We start from the raw sequence: 20,974 nt of genomic DNA on the forward strand, positions 1-20,974 counted from the left end.
ATAAATGCAGGCCCGGGCCTACTGTTCATAAACAAAGTCCAGTCGGATTCCTAACATAATATCAATGAGCCTACAACAAATAACATTCAATTATCCCTTAGAAAGTTCGTAGTCGTCAAATCGTTTAGGCGGTCTGACATTCCGAGCTGGCCTAGGACAAACTATCTGGTTAAGTGGACTTCGGATAGTGGCAGTGGCCTGCTGAACAGACATCGATGATCCAGTTGGCCCTGGCCTTGGGAGTTCATCCTCCCCTTTTGCTACCTCTGTTTGGTTTGTTCCTTCTTGCTCTCGATGGACGGGAGTAATATCGACTTTCGCCTCCAAGGGTTTCTCTTGATACTTTTTCACAAATGAGACATTTCTTTTAAATTCGGCACCGGCTGTACTTCTAATTGTTACCTCTCCTCCTTTCCTGTCTATTACTTCGCAAGGATTTGGGTCATAGTTTGGAGACAATTTGTTAGTCTTCGAGTTCTTCAGGAGTACTTTATCTCCAACCTCCACTTCACTTGCAACAGCAATTCTCTTTGCATCAACATACTCTTTCTGTGATAACTTCCTTGACCAGTCTCGATCGCGGACTTCCTCATTAGTGATAGGTGCCTCCCTTCGCAAGTCTGGCAACTTTGACCGCATTTCCCTTCCAAACATCAGGTAGAAGGGTGTTGCCCCAGTTGTCATCTGAGGAGTTGACCTATATGCGGTTAGGAACGTCTGTAACTCTTGACGCCAATCTTTCCCCTCAATGTGAGCTATCTGGACTGACTTCATCAATGTGCGATTCTGACGCTCTACTTCCCCATTGGCCTGCGGCCACAGGGGAGTTGTTGTGCGGTGTTCTATCCCATTTTCTGCAAGGAAGGCTTCGAATTCTTCAGATACCAGTTGAGGCCCATTGTCAGTCTTGAGTGAATGCGGCACTCCAAACCGGGCAAATATTGGTTTTAGAGCTTCAATGAGTCTTGTGCTAGAAGTTGACCTCAAAATAACCACTTCAAAATATCTACTAAAATAGTCTACCACCACCAGTAAACTTTCCCCTGAAGGTAAGGGACCAAGAATGTCAGCTGCACAATCTTCCCAAGGGCCACTGGGAGGAAGAGCTCGAGCCATAGGTTCTGGGGGAGCATATTCACTGACCACTTGACAACCATGGCAACTCCTGCACAGCTTCTCTGCATCAGCGTCCATCTTGGGCCACCATACTTTACTGCGCAGTCTACATTTTGTTTTAACAATACCCTGATGTCCCTCGTGGGCCAACTCCAAAACACGCGGTCGCAATTCTCGGGGAATCACTAGCCTGGAACCCCGTAAAAGCAGCCCACCATATGTACACAATTCATTCTTCACATGCAGGTATGCAGGTACATTGCACTGACTCCAATCTCCTGTTTGGACACATTCTTTGATGAGGTTCAGCTCCATATCCTCAGCTGAGGCTTTTTCTAGTTCAGCAGGTGTCAAAGCACAAGGAACACTATTCTCAACCACAGCATGCACAAAGTCATAATCTTCTCCGTCGTTACCTTGGAACCCACAATTTAGCCTAGACAAGGCATCTGCGATATTGGTCTTGCCTGGTCTGTAAACAACCTTAAAGTGATAGGCCTGTAGGCGAAGGACCCACCTTTCCACACGGGCAGAAGTCTTCGATTTCTGAGAATAGATGTACTCCAGCGGCTTATGATCCGTCTCAAGCTCAAACTCCCTGCCGAAAACATACATGTTAAAGCGTTCGCAAGCCCATACCAGGGCTAAGGCCTCTTTCTCTGTTTGGCTGTATCGCCGCTCCACATCAGACAGGCGTCGCGAAGCATACCCAATCACACGCCACTCACTTCCATGTAGCTGGGTTAAAACCGCTCCAAGCCCCACCGGTGACGCATCTGCCACAATTCTTGTTCTGCTGTTTACATCGAAGTAAGCTAGGACATCCGCGTGCGTGATCAGCTCTTTTAACTTCTCGAATGCCAACTGTTGTTCTTTGCCCCATTTGAACTCAGTATTCTTGTGGGTTAACCTCTGAATCGGTTCTGCAATGGATGACAGATCTGGGACAAACTTAGACACAAACTGGGCAAGACCGAGGAAAGATCTGGCTTCACTAACATTCTGTGGAGGACCTGCCTGTCTGATTGCTGCGACTTTCTCTTCACTGGGTTCTATACCGGTCTGTGTTACTTCGTGACCAAAAAATGTCAATCTGGGTAATCTGAATTCACATTTGTCTTTGTTCAGTGTCAGACCTGCTTCCCTCAATCGATCAAGCACAGCCAAGAGCCTCCTATCATGCTGCTCCTCCCCTTGTCCGTGAATTATTAGGTCATCTGCTATATTAGCCACGCCCTCACAGCCTCGCAATACGTCCCGGATGATTTGTTGGTACTTTTCAGGTGCTGAGGTGACACCAAACATGAGTCGGGTATATCTATAGAGACCACGGTGAGTCATGAACGTTGTCACATGTCTACTCTCCTCAGCAAGAAGTATCTGATGAAATCCCCACTTCAGATCTACACGACTGAATACTGTGCTACCATTAAGATCTAGAAGCACCTCCTCTATTGTAGGGATAGGCTGACGTTCCCTCACTATTGCCTGATTGGCACACCTCATGTCTACACAAATCCTGATATCTCCATCTGCCTTGGGTATAACCACAAGTGGTGAGACCCACCCTGTTGGTCCATCAGGAACCTCCTCTATAATTCCACTCTCCAACAATTCATCTAGCTTTCTCTCGACTTTCTCTCGTACACCGAATGGAATCCTGCGGACTGGCTGCGCCACCGGCTTCACCGAATCATCGATATTTAACTTCAACTCGTAATCCCTAAGAAGCCCAACACCGCTGAAAAGTTCTTTGTACTTTTCTTTGATATCAGCTTCTGTATTGACGGCATTAACGGCATGGCTAGGCCCAAGTCGTAGCAAACCAAGTTTCACTGCTGTTTCTCTGCAGAGGAGACTTCTGCCATCTCCATTTATAACTACAAAATCAGCTTTGCAGGTCACACCAGTGTCAATGGACATTATATCTGCTGTAAGTGTTCCAAGTGTTGGCAATGGCTTTGTACTTCCATAAGGAAATAAGGCTTTGGCCTCCTTTCGGGTCTGACACTGGATTTTCTGTGACTTAAGCCACTCCCAAGTTCCTTGGCCTAAAAGGTTGCATGTTGCTCCTGAGTCAACAAGGACATTTGGCAAATGAGTACCTCCAACTACAACAGTTACTATTCCACTCTTTTGGTCAGGCTTATCCTCCACTGAAAACACATAATTAGGTGTTGAGTCTTGTCCTGATTTAGTGCTACTATCAACATAATTGGTGTTTGTCTTTCTGCCTCTTTCATTCATACTAGATGTATTTCTCCAATCACGCCGACCGTCACCTTGTCTTTGCCCCATATGGGAATCCTTAGCGAGCTTCTTACAACACTTGACCTTGAAATGTCCAATTTCTCCACACTGAAGACACTTTCTACCTCGAGCAGGACATCTCCAATCTCTGGCTAAGTGATCCTCTCGACCACAATTGAAACAGCCCCTCTTCTCGCTACTAGTGCTCCCTTTTAAATTTACCACACTGTTAACCTGCTCTGAACTTATGTCGCCTCCCCTTGCCCCATCGTCAACAACAGTGTTCACTTGTCCTGAACCACTGTTAGCCCCCATTGCTTCCATCTGCAAATTAACTGCTTCCTGTGCCCGAGCTGTAACTAGTAGATCATTCAAAGTAACACTGCCTTCCTTTTCTAAAAATTTCCGACGCAATTTTGCCGAGTAACATTTGTCAATCAATTGATCCCTGATGTACTCATCTTCCCGCTCTCCAAACTCACACGAAGCGGCTCGTAGTCTGAGCCGACAAACAAATTGATCGACGGTTTCTTCATTACTCTGACTAATTTGCCGAAACAAATGTCTCTCAAACGGTACGTTAGCTTTAGGAATAAAATAGTCATCCAGTACCTTGAAAGTTTCGGCGTAGTTCTTCTCTGCACCATCAGGCACCAGTGTGAAATAAACTTCCTGTACATCGAGTCCAGCTGTGTGAAGTAACAGGCCACATTTCTGCAAGTCATTCGTGATCCCTTTACCAAGCGCGTATAACTGAAACGCTCTTTTCCATTTTCTCCATCGCTGCGAAACCGAATGCGGATCTCCTTTAACTTGAAAAGGCTGCAAACTGCCTACTTCCACAGCCACTGGGGTCGACACCCCACTACTTGTGCTCGCCGAACCGCCATCTCCCTCACTCGATTCTCCGCCAGGCATTGCAAAGAAGTATGTCCCCTCCAAACACAAAATGGTAAAAAGAAACTAGCACAAGGACATTCCTCTCCATCCCATCCTCGTCGCCAGATGTGATATTCGGATATACAGTAATACAAACCCTCGATGTCCTTTGATTTGGATATTTTAATCAACACACTACTCACATGGCAGCCAACGAGTATCACAACAACAACTTTCCCTAGGCATCACGGGATGCCTACAAACACAACCTTTTCGTACTTCCGGTACAATACACTACAATTAGTATCTTAATCCTTGTTGTAAACACTGTAAACAAGTAACTGGTCATGTTTAGAAATTTTCATCTGGGCATTATAAATACCTTACTTACTTGGTTGACACAGTGCTTGAGAACCTTTGCCATCTCCTTGACATTGACCTGGCACATGCAACTTTCCATCAGAGCGAGTGCAAGATGCAAGTTCAACCTCGTTTCCAGTGCAAGAAACATCAAACATTACAGTGGTAATGTTCTCACCCTCTACGTCTGAGCCAATGAATTCAGCAAAAGCCTCTTCAAAGCCAAGTTGACGACAAATAACTTTGACATCATTGAAATCCCATCCATTGGCACATATTTTCCCCCATTTCCCTTTGTAAAATACTTCCACTCTTCCACCATACTCTACATTTGCACCATTCAAGCGAACAGGAACTTATAAAGTCACAAAATATTGAGCAATTAGTGAAGGCATGTTAATTATGTAGTCAATTAAGAAAAAGATTGAAAATATGGATAAAAGAGGGAGATAGCATGATAGACAAATTTAAAAAGTCAAAGTGTGACCAAACAGGTTAAGATATCCAATATGGTTGTAGGGGTTATTTGATAGGCAGTTGTCTGGGTATCATCTTTGGGCCTTTATTTACATCTTCAGTTACAATTTAAATTAATCCTACAAAACAGTCAAATTTTCTTCCTTTGTGATATTTTTAACAGTAAGAGCAATCTTTGTGAAAAAGGCTACTACATTATTACTGATCAAAGCAAGAAAGAATGTTTTAGTGAGGTCTATCACCTCAAATATTGATCAAGTCTATAAGGGTACCATGCAACTAGAATGGGACGTAGAAGACTGAAGCAGATCTGCATGACTACAGTACAGAGTCCAAAATGCATAATTGATCATTACCTTTGCACAATTGCAATTTGTTTGAGAAGTGTTCTCCACATTTTGTCAGAATGGTGGTGCAGTTGTAGTTAATAGATGTCTCTGATTCATTGTCACTGTCTTCATACCATCTTCCATAGTAACTGCTGTTAGAGTATCCCATTGCCATACACATCAAATCTTCTTCAGCTTTAGTCCCGTTACTGATGCAAAGCTTTTGCCAGCTGCTGTTTGTGTAGATTTCCATTGTACCAACTGATGGGTTCCTCTCCGTTGTAAAACGCAGTGGAAATTCTGATGGAAAAAATAACACAAAATTGCAAGTCTGTTTCAAATAGCCTTCTTAATTCATTCTACATGTTTTAATTGTTATGCGAATGATTCCCTTACATGAAAGTTACCATAAATACTTTAAACGTTCTACTATAAAATGCACCACTGATTCGGCTGGCTATAGGTGGTTTGCAACCACTCTCTAGAGACACAGGTAACAATAGTGAAAGAAGCAAATGCTGGTGGATGAACAAAAGAAGCTACAATGAACACAAGTAGCTACTATTGTTTACGTCCACCAACATGGCGGCGATGACGTAACGTGCAAACCACCTATATATATTTACATCTCTAGTATTCGATCTAGCTGTACATGTATACATCCATGCATCTCTGCTCGAATCAAGTAACATCATAAAAGCTTCACATCTTAGCAAAAAAATGCTTGCAGCAAGAGGTTCAGTCTTGTTCTTGGTTACGAAAATCTCGCAGCAATATTACAGAGCACGCTTTTCAATTCTTCTTTGTTTAATTCTTCGCTAAGATTCAGAAAGTTAAAAAATTCTTCCAAGGTAAATTACAAAAGACACCGAACAAAACGCGGATCAATAGAAGCGTGACTGCAGACACTAACTCCAGCGGATTACGCCTCTAAACAATAATGTTAGTGGGGCAGAGCCCCATACCCATGGAATATGGTCAACCTCTTTTTGTTTGGTTGTCACGTGACTGACGCAGCGTGCGTACGTACGTACGTATGTACGTGCCCTCTGTCATGTATGTTATCACAAAAGTACCATTATGCTCAGAATTTTCAAGTCGGATTTTTCGTTCATTTGCGATCGAGTTAGACCTTGTGGAACTCAGAATGTAAAGTAACAATGTTATGGAATACTCTGCTTGGAAAAGAATGGATATCAAGGTCTTAAAGGTGACAGAATAAGCTCTCGAGTCAACGACACTGATTCTCAAGTCGATGCAAATTATATGGACGTAAAGTGAAAACCGAACTTTCGGATTTCAAGCAGAGCTTAGCGTCAATTTGACGATTCCATGGCCCGGAAAATATTATGTTAGAGTAACAATGAATGAAGTTCTGGCTAAAAATTTTTAATATATGTAAAGAAACTTTATTGCAAAATTTTCACTTATTAGGAGCTCCGCTTTAAGGGTTGGCTAAATCTATATATTATGTTTATGCACGTGACTAGAAGCTTAATGGCGCTGCGCGCCAGGTCTAAAAATGGATGTGCCATCTTTGGACCCCTCACTGGTTTAGGACAAACACTCGGAGTCTTTACAAGGAGTTGTATGCGAAACGTGTCTGAAGCATAACTATTTTCACTCAGAAAATGCTCTACCTTTCTAAAATGGTCTCAACTAGGCATTGCTGTTGGGGTACATGTAAAAATGACTCAAGATATCCAGAAAGATTGCCAGATTCGCTTAAAGAAATGCTTAAAAACAGTCGGAAAGCTTTCGCACAGTTCCCAAAGCCGAAGCATGACTTGGAACTTTGTCAAAGCCGGGTAAAAGCGTGTTCTAGAAAGAATTTCTCAGTTGATAGTGTTAACTACAATACTTATATTTGTGCTGTACACTGAAATCCTTGAAAAGCCTTTTCAAACCGCTTGTTTTGAAACGTAACATCGACGAGATCTCGCTATGGAGTACAAACAAAGCAACAATAGAACGTTTCATTGAAAAAGCAAACAATCATCATCCAACAATAAAATTTACGGCTGAAATTTTCGATAAGGAAACATTATTCCTGGACACGTACATCTTCTAAGGCGAACGATTCGAAAAGGACGCAATCCTTGATGTGTGTACTCATTTTAAACAAACTGAGACATTTCAGTATCGGAAACCGAAGACGAACAAACAAATCTTGCCTTTTTATTACACAATTCCAACCGTCAGTGCCAAACCTAAAGCAAATTCTCATGACACACTGGAATTTAATAGAAACACAACCAGTACTGAGCGAACTATACAAAAATCCGCCACTCGTATCTTACAAAAGAGGGCGATCGCTCAAAGGCATACTCGTGAGGGCCAAACTTTGAATAGGCTATTCTAAACACGCGCTGCGGAGTCTTGTAGGCCTGTCAACTCCCATCCTCGGAGACCCAGGGGCTGAGTCGATTTCAAGTTAGGGCATGAAGAGCCCCCGGGGACATTGTCTTACAAGACTAGTTCCAAACGGTCGCAGTCGTTCTGCCATCTGATTGGTGCCAGAAAATCTTTGTGTTTTTCTGCCCAATCAGAGTGAAGTGTGCTTTAGAGTCCTTTCGTGTTTTTTAACACGGACGTATACTAGTAGCTCAGTTGCTCGCTATGTTTGTTTGGACCCGTACGACGGAGATTTGCTTGAGGTGAAAAGTTTCAGTCTCAGCACACAATGTAAGAGAAATCGATCAAGTCCGCGAAAATCTTACCGGAAATTATACTGAATACTTTCGCAGGTATCACTAGAGAACGTGTTTTAAAGTTTGCGAGGTTTGTATACAACACGATGATATGGTTGCAGTCATCGATATGTCGCTTTAAACGTTAAACGAGATTTAAGCTTAAATCTTTCTAGATTTTTTGCATAATTTTCTGTGACTGAAACTTTGCCAATCCCGTGAAGTCATTTCGTCGCACGGGCCTCGCAGGTATGTCGAGCAACTGGCGCTTTCGCCTACGTAGCTTTCTGCTTTCTGTGCGCGCGCCAAAATCTAATCTTAGTAGTAAAGTCGTTCGGCCAAGGTTGCAGAGAACGTTAAGTTCGTGGACGACCTCCAGCAAGTGCTAATAGAAAGCTTAGCTGTGTTTCTGGTTAGCTAATTAAAATCTGAACAAAAACTTATTAACGAGAACATCGTGGGAAGGAGAGATGTTTTCGGCCAGTTACCGAAGGGGTTTGGAAATAGTTTAATCTTGAAATTCTTGAGCTAGGAAGGCCACGGATTCTCTTCTTGTCCCTTGGTCATTGTCATTTCACCTCTTCTGTCGATTGTTGAAGACCAAGTTAAATACCTTTGATCATTGGGAATCGATCCGATGCTGTTTTCAATGAGAAAAACAAAACCAAAGACCAAGAAATATTGGATGGAAAGGGCGGGTTTGCTTTAGTGCAAATGTCAGCTTAGTAGTACGGGGTCATCTACCCACATCCTGAATAAACAAAATTTTCCACCCTTAGCTTTTCTTTTTTTTCAAGCGAAGATGAAATTAGATTTTGTCACGCACAGAAAATTGCGCAAGTACCAGTTGCTGGACATACCTGCGTGGCCCGTGCGACGAAATAACTTCCCGGGATTGGCAAAGTTTCAGTCACAGCAAATTATGCAAAAAATCTAGAAAGATTTGAGCTTAAATCTCGTTTAACGTTCAAAGCGACATATCAATAACTGCAACCATCGTGTTGTATACAAACCTCGCAAACTTTAAAACACGTTCTCTAGTGATACCTGCGAAAGTATTCAGTATAATTTCCGGTAAGATTTTCGCGGACAATCTGATCGATTTCTCTTACATTGTGTGCTGAGACTGAAACTTTTCACCTCAAGCAAATCTCCGTCGTACGGTCCAAACTAACATAGCGAGCAACTGAGCTTCTAGTATATGTCCGTGTTAAAACACACGAAAGGACTCTAAAGCACACTTCACTCTGATTGGGCAGAAAAACACAAAGATTTTCTGGCACCAATCAGATGGCAGAACGACTGCGACCGTTTGGAACTAGTCTTGTAAGACAATGTCCCCAGGGGCTCTTCATGCCCTAACTTGAAATCGACTCAGCCCCTGGGTTTCCGAGGATGGTCAACTCCCTTTTTACATTGAACTGTTAGATCCTTAAGTTTCACGCGATCGACTTTACTTTCCTTTAGTATCTTTGCCTGAAGCTATTTCCCATCATCTATACTTAAATCAAGTACATAATGTTTTCCCGACTTGAGGCATTCACGAACACGTGCGATGAGGTCTGCTCGTTTTCCGCTTAATGTCAAGCCTCTACACTTTAACCAACGCTTCAATTGTGTGTTTGTATAGTTCTCTGGCTCTGGGTCTTGCTCGAACTTTGAGCCGGGAACACTGTCGTTTTGACTTAAAATACGAGCCTTAGAGACGTTTGAACTAGAGATGGGCGCATCATCGCCCATATTCCCCAGTTTACTCGAGAAGCTTGTTTGTTTGTCCTAATCGCTCTAGGGGGTCAAAATTTCGAGACGTCACAAACGCGCAGCGCCATTGGCGCCCCGCTTTAATGTTGTAACCGCCATTGATTGCAAGCCGTAGGTTTTACTTTTCGACAAAAATTCTCGGTTTTCTGGCTACAATGATAACAAAGATTTTCTGAACAAAACAAGGAATTGTCACGTAGTATTATGGTTGAGACTTGGAACAGCCTATGGATTAAACAACTGAGCCTTCGTATCAGTGTGATTACGATCGTCATTGTTTACAAAGCAAACGAATTTCAAACTTGGTGGCATTTGGTGGTTACAACATGTGTATTCAAGTGTCTATGTAATGCTAATGATAATTTTGGAAAAGGTGAATCTATTAAGAAGTAACTTAAAAGGCAAAGGCTTTTAAAGATATTAGCCTTTACATATGGGGTTCAACTAAGATTACACTCTGATGTCTGTATTTCCATAATTATTGCACCATGTAATTACAATTCACACACACTAATTTAACCATCTGTATGAGTTACCTTCACGGCAGCTGGACATGTTGTTACATTGTCTCACAAGTGCTCTACTCCCATCACAGTTTTCCCCGCCATATGCTGGTTCTGGATTGGAACATTCTCTAAACCTTATCTGTATGCCACTGACGTCGACTGTTTTGGAGCAGATACTCCAAACACTCCACTCATTCCAACCACCATTGACTGACAATGTTTCAATAACAAGCAGATGAGAAACAACTCCAACCTTCGCCTCCGGAAGTTCAAGACACTGGGATCACTTTGTTTTCCGAAATTACGATTTATTACTTTGCCTAGTCAACATTTTCATTCAAATAAAGTGCAGGAAAAAATTTAAAAAAACTTAAAACACATATATCACTGAAGAAATTTCACGTAAAGTATTACCTCTGTCTCAGGGTTAATACGTATTTTTTTTGGATACAATGTATATATGAAGTTCATATATTTTGAACTGCGGTATTAGATACGTATGATGCACGATCCTCGCAGTAGAGAGCGCTATTTATGCAATAGCGAAAATCAGACCTGAAAAAAATCAGGCCTGTACGGGATTCGAACCACTGACCTCTGCGATACTAGTGCAGCGCTGCACTAGTATCGCACTGTATTGGCTGCACTGTATTGGCGGCCAAGGTCTGAGTCGGGTAAGCCAACCCAGACCTTGGCCGCGCGTCCAGTAGAGCATCCTGGTTGAAGCGCACACGCTAAGAACGGGTCATCCTCGTTGTAAAAACCTGACGAGGTTTTCTTTTTTTCATGAGGTATTGTTTTGCTGTACGTTTATAATGTTTTGTTGTCTTTGTTTTACGTCACTCATGAGCTTCACAGGTTTTTACGAGGATGAGCCCTAAGAACGGTTTAAAGTGCAAAATATCTACACAAGTTCAGAAAGAAGATGTAGAAGATGGCTTTGCTGATCTTCTTTTCCAACATGCGTTTTACTGTCATGTTTGTAACTGCAGTTTGTGTGCTATTTCTTATCAAGCTACGATGGCCAAAGAGAAAGAATTTTTATGATGCAGTGAAAAAGATATTTTTTGTCTTAAAAACCTAATAAAACAAGCTTAAAATATCTCAGAAAAAAATTGCATCGATTTTTACCGCATAATTTTCTGAAAAAAATCACAAAATTTACATTTTTTTATCGCGCCTTATCAGAAGGCCTGTCATTTTCTTTTCTTATGAAGCTGAAAACTTTCCATAGAAATGCCACATAAATTATTTCTTCTCTCTGGGTTAATATGCCTTATAAATTGTATCAAGAATGCTGGTAATTTTTGGTTCCTCGTTTCCTTGATTTTTTGTAAAGCTTAAAACTTTCCACTGTATGACTTTGCAGATTGGAGATATAAAACACTGATTACTGACTCTCAACCGGACAGTTATACGTGTTGTATCTTTGGCATATATATGGAATGCCGTTTGTTTCAAAAATACTTCTTTTATATAAATAAACCTTTTCTCAACATATATAATACTTCTTTCATATTTGTAATACTTCCTAGTGAATATATAGTCTTTCCTTACTTTTATAGCAAACTTTTCTTGGATAATAAAACTTGGCGTTGTACAAATCAAACTTGTCAGCAAATAAGACTTTGTGCTACAATTTTAAAACTTGTAACGCAATCCCTTCGAACCCAGCTCCCCGCGGTCAACACGTGACAGCTAGCGTGGTCGCTCAACCTTTCCAACATGGCGCATAAGGATCTTGCAAACCGACTTTCTGCGCTAGCAGATTCTCTACGTGAAAGAGAGATGCCACAGGAAAATCCCAACTCCTTCAACCCCTCCACTTGATTTTTTGACTCAACAAAACGCGGTCTCCCACGCCCACCAACATTACGAATGTGGCATCTAAACCCTGGATAAGTGTTTCTCTCCTCAAGCCAAGCACAGCGTTCCCTGATCCTTACTGTCATGTCTCTGTACACCTTCATAAGAACTTCTATGGTTTCTGTGAACTCTATACAATCAGCATCAACGGGAGAAACATAAATTGCTTTGAACAGACAGAAAAATAGCACCAACCTACAATAACTTTTTCTCAATTTTTTTTTTCGATTTTCCTGCTTTTAAATATAATGAAAATGTCATAAACATGTGGGATACTATTGAAAGTATTTTTTTTTTTGCTGACAAGTTTGATTTGTACGACGCCAAGTTTTATTATCCAAAGAAAGTTTGCTATAAAAGCAAGCAGGGAAAGACTATATTCACAAGGAAGTATTACACATATGAAAGAAGTATTATGTATGTTGAGAAAATATTTTTTTATATAAAAAAGTATTTTTGAAACAAACAGCATTCCATAGGTTAACACGATCAACTGACTAAATATGCTCTAAAATTCAGAACTGCTTCCCAATTAGCAAATAATATGCGTACTGCTAATTCATTCATGTACTAAATAAAAATAAGGTGAGAAAGGAACTTTATCAACATATGGTAAAAAACATTGCAACTATTACACATTAATATCTAGAAAATCATGTAAATTGGCTAAAAGGGGATGGAGCACCTGAACCTGAAAAATTAGTGCTCATAAAGATAACAGATGGCTGGTATTAAACACTGATTACTCACTCTTACCTGGACAATGATTTGTGTTGCAAGTTTGGTTCATATGAATATGTCCTTGGCAAGACAGTCCAGACCACACTGGCGGTGGATTGGTACAGCTGCGATTTCGTCTCCGCGATCCACCACCACAAGTTACACTGCACCTCCCCCATGACCCCCATGACCCCATTAAAGGAAAGCTTTCTGGAGGTCCTGAAAGAAAATGTATTACATTAAAGTTTATTGGTTCAATTGAAATCATCATGCAGTTATTGGTTCACTTAGGTGGCGAAATAATGTGGGTTAGACGTAGAGTCATATACGTAGAGCGTTCTTTTCGACGGCTCATGGATTAAAGAAAGAGATATATTCATGTGCTGCGCGCGCTGCGAAGTCGGTGGCCAGGACGCCAGGCCACTAAGCTGCGTAACTGTAGCTCCGTAGCCTTTAACCCTAACCTGCGTAGCTGTGTAGCTCCGTAGCCGCGTAACCACAGATTCTAGATGTGTTTCGGATTGGCAGTTTCCATGATTGTACAGTACTCGGAATCTGGATGATATGCACACGATTTAAGGTATATGTTTCTAGTTACGTCAGGTAGTCCTCCATAAAGGTTGATCAATTTTTTTTTTAATATTAAAGCTAAAGGCAAGACTTCTCTTCGGGATATTGCTCAGAAGATGACATTCTTTCACTGTCTCGCACTTTTCATTTGTCTGAAACGTTTGTTGCGCAGATTAGATGTAAACATTGCCAATTTATGCAATATCTGATTTTTGAGCTTCGTAGCGGATTTGGACCCCCCGCGGATTTGGACCCCCTTCGCAGATTTGGACCCCCCACTAATCATTCCTTTTTCGTAACTTATTCCAACTGCAAGCTTTTAGGCGATGTCTGTCGAGATTCGAGCAATCGGTATTTCGCAGAAGCAAAACAAACAATAATTGAACCTTTGACGCATTCAACGGTTTTTATTATCTTATATTTCACACTTTTTCTAGAGAACTGGCAAACAAACAAACGGTTTCAAAATTTACGTTTCGTTTTCATTCCGGAGGTAAACGACAAACTTACAGCAGTAGGTTAATTTAACGAAAGTCTTAAATTGAGACGCAATGCTGAGAAAAAGATAACGTCAACGCGTATGTTGTAAAATAAAAACCTACTTTATAAACCTACTTTCTGAAAAATCATTCTTTGAAAGCTTACTTTCTGAGTTATTATTATTTCTATTAGAAAATTATGTATGGTAATGTTTTTACTCAGTTTTGTTAAAGGGGTCAAAATCCGCGGAGGGGGTAAAAGTCCACTAGCGGATATGGAGCCCGGGAGTCCAAATCCACTGGCGGATATGGACCGGGAGGGTCCATATCCCCTAGCGATTTTGGACCGGGGGGTCCAATTCTAGGGGGGGCCAAATCCGCTAGGACACCGGCCCGCAGAGATGTTTACATATTTAAAAACTAGAATATTGTAACTAAGTGCTTAGTTTCAGTTCCAGAATCGGTTTACTTTTGGAGAAATTTAGACAACGTTTTCCCTGTTTTACCCTGCAGCAAAAATGACCGAAGCTGTACCAAGATAAGTAATCTATTGGTGTGTTCACATTCACTCCCAAGGAAAATTGAATGCATCAAATGACAATGATTTGTTCACAAACATCCACATGAAAAGGAATAATTAATAACACATAAGATAAAAAAAATTAAAATATATTTTTATTACTGTATATTAAAAAAGACCCGATTGATTACATGAGAAGGAGCTCTTTTAAAATCAATTATTGCAAGAGCATTATTATTGAACAATATTGATCAACAATGAATAAAAGATTGAAGACACTTTGCATCTCATTTCTTCCAAAACATGCACATGAAAAAAAAATTTCATAAAGCATATCATAAAAGAATATAAGACCACCTGAGAACATGAGAAGTAATTTTATGAAAGTCATTGACTAAAGGAAATACTATTAATACAAACACACAAATAATAAAATGAAATACATTAAACACTCGCAATAAACAAAATTTCAAAGCTTGAAAAAACTTACGACGAGCTGATTTGTTCACAAACATTCACATGAAAAGGAAAAGGATGAAAGTCAGTGGAATAAAAAGAACAGTTTTTAATAAAATCAATTCATCTTCATTAATGATACTCTCAACCCTTCATTGACCCCTAGGAGTACTTGTATTTGATTGATCCTCCTAACAATATTACATTTTAATCAAGTACTAAGGTCATAAGAATAAAGGAAATGATCCACAACAAAAATAATCCCTTCAATTTAGGGGATAACCTGGCTGAGCTACAAGTGTTATATGTGGGTTTCAGTTCTGAGGGGGAAAAGCTTGCTCCAAAGATTACAGTACAAACCGTTAGAGGTGGTTATACCTACCATTCACGATTAACTTAGCACGAGCTGATGCCTGTTTCCCCTTCTTATTTGTCACAACACATCTGTAGAATCCTGCATCACTTTTTGAAATGTATTTGACTTCTAAATATCGTTTGCAGGATGCCAATGCATAATTCCACTTTTTTTCCAGAGGTTTGCCATTGAACAGCCAAGTTACATTTGCTGAAAATTTTGAATGGACTTGACATTTAAATGTGAGACTGTCATCCACTTCACCTGTTATACTACTTCCACTGATCATTTGTGCTTGAGGGTCTTTATCTAAGGTGTGGGGGGATCCTGGTATGATTCCATTCATACAATTTCCAGTGTCACGTCTGTGCCGCTTTGATGAAAAGTTCACTAAATTAGAGAGCATGCAATCAAATGATTAATCATTACTATTACTGTGGTGAGCCACACAGAAGACTGGGAGACTTACTCTGTATCCAGGAGACTACTGGATTAAATCCAGAAGAGTTGGCATGTATGCAATTGCTCTTTCCATACAACACACCCTATTTGAAATAATATGTATAAACAATGCCCTGAAACATGTTTGTTAACTTACTTTTTATTAATTGGAAAAATATTTCTGAGGTAGGGGGAGGTTTCACCACATAGCAAGTTTGCGCAACCACCTTTGTCCCCTGCAGTAAAACAAGTTTGCCCCCTTCTTTACTATTTTGCCCCCAAAATCTCTCAAGTTATCCAGTATTTTGACCAACATGAAATTTGAAAATGAAATCATGACAATTAGTTCAATCAACATGCAAATAGCCAGCTGTGTTAACCAACACACAACTATTGCACCATTGATGCAAAGCCCATACATAACTCTGGCTTTGACCCAATTGGTTTAACACCATTTTATGTTGACACTTGAAGCAAAATTCAAAAGCTAGTCATATGAACAATGTAAAGTAGAACCCCACTGATTCAAACTCAATTACATCAAACTCCCCATTTACTCAAAATAATTTTACTTTCCCTTAAGTTTCGGTCAAATTTGCCCTGAAAACTCAAACTTTGACTAACAGCATTGGTGAATAAACATCAAAGCGTCAAGAAAGAGCTGATTAACACATCCCAATCTTAAATTAAAATTGATAATAGTCCATGTTAACTTTCATGAAAACGAAAAGGTATTTAGTTAAACTTCCAAAACTGAAAGTTCTCCTCGTCAGGGTTATAACCATTTATCACCCAGATATGAAAAGTAAATAATTTTTCCACATGATCCCAGTATTTTCTCTTGTAAGCAGGTTAAGAGAACAGAAAAGCTTATCCACAACATAATGTTATCTTGATGTCACACCAAATTCCCTTGCCTAATTGACAACAAATACTGGCACTCGATAGGGAGAATTACTAGTTCATTTTAGAGAGTTAGGGTTTTAACATCACTATGCACATGTGCAACCAAACTTTCCTTGAGTACCCTCCCAAGGGGAAAATTTAGGGCCTATTGGAACAGGGTAAACAAAGATGAAAATTTTCATTTAAAGTTTTGAAAAGGATTTTGTATTTTGAGGAACAGAGCATGTTTTTACCTCGTACAAATTTGAACTTACGCGTACAAGTCTGAACTTAATTCATACTTATTTAAAATAGTCACACTTTTAAATGAATTGTTACCCTTGACTCATTAAGAAACATCCATTTGCCGTAATGGATTATTATAATTTCAATTATTACTAAAACTTGAGTTGTATATTTGAAATCAAGACTGAGAATTCTTGTCAGCAATGAATAGGAAATTTTTATTTATTCCAAAAGGTAAACTGTTTTAGCCAATCACATTTCAGAAATTTCTCACTCTGAGGCATCTGATAAAACCAGTTACACATCAATTATAAGGTGATAAGAATAGAGTGTTGACATACCTGAGCATTGTTCCAATAATGATATTACTATCAGAAAAATGATTTGTGGCTGAAGCATCCCTTCAGGAAAAAAAAGTGACTTTTTCAATAATATCAATGAAAGCCGTAATCTTATTGGTTTATCACTTGTGTAAACTTCAAGTTGGTAGTTTTTAGTCGGTCAAAAAATTAAGTGAAGAATAAAACCACATCAATGTAGGACACTTACTGAAAGATGGAGGCGTCAACTAAATTTGTTTCTGGTTAGGTGATGATAATTCAAAAGCACATTTGTTGGCTCCACTTACTTTCCTGCAAAGTGGTTATCACATCAAAATACATCATGAGGAAGTTCATAAAAACACATGGGATTCCGGCATATCCAACTTATCACATACTCAAGTTTGATTGCATAAAACATTGACCAATGCCCTTTATGATCAGTTGTCTCTCTCATTGTTATTGTAATTAGTTTAGATTTAAAATGGCACATTACAAAGCTTAGCTGACTATGATTGTTTGCTGCCTAAACTAAGTACATCATAGTACAAAAGCATTGCCAAAAAATTGTAAAATGTTCATTTCTCTATTTCAAGCTCTCTATGACATTACAAATTGGTATCTCTGCCATACATAGTGATATCATGCATTTTTACTCGATACATTCAATTTTCCCTGACAGTGAAAGTAAAGACACTGATCAATCATTTATCTCGGTACAGTTTCGGTCATTTTTGGTGTAGAGTAAAACAGGGAAAATTTTTTCCGAATTTCTCCAAAAGTACATTGATTCTGGAGCTGAAACCGATCGAAACAATCGAACTTTCCAGAAAAATTCTCGATCGACAGGAAATTTCTCGATGGACAAAAAAATTCGCGATCGTGTTTGCGAAGATAGTCGTGGAGAGACAAAAAGAAGTTCTCGAAGTCTTCATCGTTACCTCTCACCGATTTAAAATTCCATAACAATACAAAAGCAATTAGCAGCTGTACAAACATTGTTACAATAATTAATGACACTTCAGAACGCCCGTAAACTTTCTCAAAGTCGTTCGCTTGGTTTTCTGTTCTGGTGTGGTAGCTCACTGCCGCGCTACGCGCTCAAAAGCGCGACTTGTGAGCAAGTCAAGAACACCCGCAACTTTTTAATTTGGGTTAACAATCCGTCTTTTAATTTCGTTAGTACCATGTGATGTCCCATGTGATTATATTTTGGCGCGAAACGCCCGCTGACCAGCTCGATTGACAGAACAATTCTCGACCGACAAAAAAAATTCCGACCTTCAGGGAAATTCTCGCTCGCCAAATATTTCTTGATCGGCAAAAAATTTCTCGATCGGCAAAAAATATTAATTCTTGATCGGCAAAAAAAATTCTCGATCGGCATAAAAAATTCTCGATCGGCGAAAAAAATTCTCGATCGGCGAAAAAACTCGCGATCGACAAAATTATTTCTCGATCTACCAAAAAATTCTCAACCAGTAAAAAAAATTGTTTGACCCATGAAAAAGTTTTCTCGATTCTTTAAAATATTTCTGAACTTACCACAGGCATTACTCGTCAGGGAGAATTATTTCTCGACCAATGAAAAAGTTTTCTCAATCGCCAAAAATATTTCTGGAGCATCGAATATATATCTCGAAAGACAAAATTATTTCTCGGCCGACAAAATTATTCTCGACCACTTTTGTCCAGTATGGCTTTCCATAAATTTGAGCAATTCCAAATTCTCTGACGATATACTGCTATACTTCTTTTTCAACTGATTCGGCTGATCTACCGACCATTTGCCAATAAAATGGCCTGACGCTTTAATTGTCCATGAAGTTTCCATAGGAAGACGATTACGAAAACTAAGACCCCCTAAAATCGAATCCGTCGAAACGTAAAGTCTAATTGTAACCAAAACAGATCTAATCTGTCAAATTATATCCTGTCCGATCCTTTCCACCGTGTTGTAGGTCAAATTTAACGGTAAATTTAGGAGTCGTAGTTTTTGTAATTTCGAAAACTAAGACCCCTCTTAGTTTTCCTTAAAATTTCCTTAAAATTTCCTTAAAATTTCTACAAAGCCGAATTACGACCGTTTAAAGACTGTAATCCGTAAAACAACCAAAAACTACTAGTGTTTCATGATGTGTGGAGTCTGTAAGAGCACAGGCTAACCATCTTAATATCTGTGGTTTCAGGTTTCTATGGTTTTGGGTTCCTGTGGCATTTACATAGCCGTTGTCAATGTAGTTAAAATATATTGCCTCTAGAATCTGTCCCTAGTAGTTAGTCTTAAAAAAAAAATCAGCTTCGAATAAAGATTAATAGTTCATTACTTGTTTGGAAGTGTTTTTTTCTGCCAGGAAGCCTCGAAATTGCTCGTTTGGGGCTCTCAAACTTCGGCGGTTAATTTGGCTCGCAAATTGCAAGTTGTAAAATATCTCCTTCAAGAAGGTCAGCTTGGAGCAAAGTAGCGTCATTCTAAATTTAGATCGCATACACAAAACATCTTTACGTTTCATTACCTTCGTGCCAGTTTACCCTGAAGCAGCAAGGTAGAATTCTAGGTATTATTCATCCTGGTAACGAAAAAAAAACACGGCATTTCAGACGCAGACCAGCAATGGGGATTGTTTTATTATGGTTGAAATTTGCGAATCGAAGTTCTCGGCACCACACAGTATGGGCGAGAAACTACTAATTGCGTTTAAATTAACGAACTGGTTGGAAGACCTCTCACTTCTTTTCAAATCCATAAGATCTCAAATGGCTAGAACATGATCTCCATCATGTGCCAATTTCTCTCTTTATCGTAACTCACTTTGTGTCTATGAAAAGTGGTACGTAATGGAAGCTCGCTCGATTTGACGTAAAACACGTGGACTTTGTTTTCAATTACATCTGTTCCCAAAAAAATTAATTAATTCTGAGCCACGTTTCCTGTGAAGATTCCGGCTCAAGCAATTGTTTCAAAGTCACTGGCTTATATCACGCTTTTGAATTCTTAGCCTGGATTTTATCACTTTTAATTTACCAAAATTTCAAAAGGGAAGTATAAACACCAAGCCTCTTTAAAACATCATCATTGATACGGGAAAGACGTCATTAAAGCTGATTTTTTTTCTTTCAATAGTGAAAATCAAAGAACATTTTACTGCCATTTCTTTCTTTACAATAGGTCATTTTACGACTATAACATAAAATGGAAGCTCGTCATACTTTATGCCGGAGAACTGAAATTTTTTTCTCAACACAGCTGTGCACTAGAGAACAAACTCATTCAGTTCTTAGTCGCGTTCCTTGTGAAGATAATGGCTGTCTCAGGCAACGGTGTCTGAGATGAGTCTTAAGATGAGTGGTATACACCACGCTTTTAAACCTCTTAGGTTTGAACTCATCGTTTTTCATCTACTAAGATTGTAAACTTGCTAGTGTGAAGACCAAACCTTTCTAAACATTATCCCTGTGCAATGGGAAAGCGTCCTAGGATTTTTTTTTTTTTTGTACTTAAAAAGGTTAAAATTCCAAGAAAATTTTACAAGCAAAAGCTGGCCGCATCATTACTCGCACAGTGCATTTATAACAGTAGAAAATAATATGGAAGTGTCCATTTACCTTTCAAAGTTGAGTTTCTTCAATGATGGAGTAATTTTCCCCCGAACCTATGGCGTGAGAAGTGCGTAGGAAGCTTAAAGTGCTGGTATTATTTTGGCATACGATCAAAACAAATACGTATTCAATTGTTTGAAAACCAATT

General features: G+C 39.6%; 1 protein-coding gene across 5 annotated transcripts in view; it reads right to left on the reverse strand.

Annotated features, from left to right (window-relative positions):
* The window catches only part of LOC111319414 (hemicentin-1), a 41,567-nt gene extending 20,669 nt beyond the window's left edge, over positions 1-20,898 (reverse strand). For all 5 annotated transcript variants that reach the window (XR_015993503.1, XR_015993502.1, XM_088739639.1 and 2 more), the window contains exons 1-8: positions 20,833-20,898; positions 19,743-19,796; positions 17,456-17,538; positions 17,248-17,307; positions 12,991-13,173; positions 10,399-10,578; positions 5,439-5,711; positions 4,637-4,960 (exon numbers count right to left, since the gene is read on the reverse strand). Coding sequence is in view for 3 of the 5 variants with exons in the window: in XM_088739639.1 (XP_088595765.1) it covers positions 4,637-4,960; positions 5,439-5,711; positions 10,399-10,578; positions 12,991-13,173; positions 17,248-17,305 (1,018 nt within the window). In the remaining 2 variants the exon portion in view is untranslated. The remainder of the gene's footprint in view (positions 1-4,636; positions 4,961-5,438; positions 5,712-10,398; positions 10,579-12,990; positions 13,174-17,247; positions 17,308-17,455; positions 17,539-19,742; positions 19,797-20,832) is intronic.
* Between the last annotated feature and the right edge of the window lie 76 nt (positions 20,899-20,974).

This window comes from Stylophora pistillata, chromosome 11 (genome assembly GCF_964205215.1).
Source record: "Stylophora pistillata chromosome 11, jaStyPist1.2, whole genome shotgun sequence".
NCBI lineage: Eukaryota > Metazoa > Cnidaria > Anthozoa > Scleractinia > Pocilloporidae > Stylophora > Stylophora pistillata.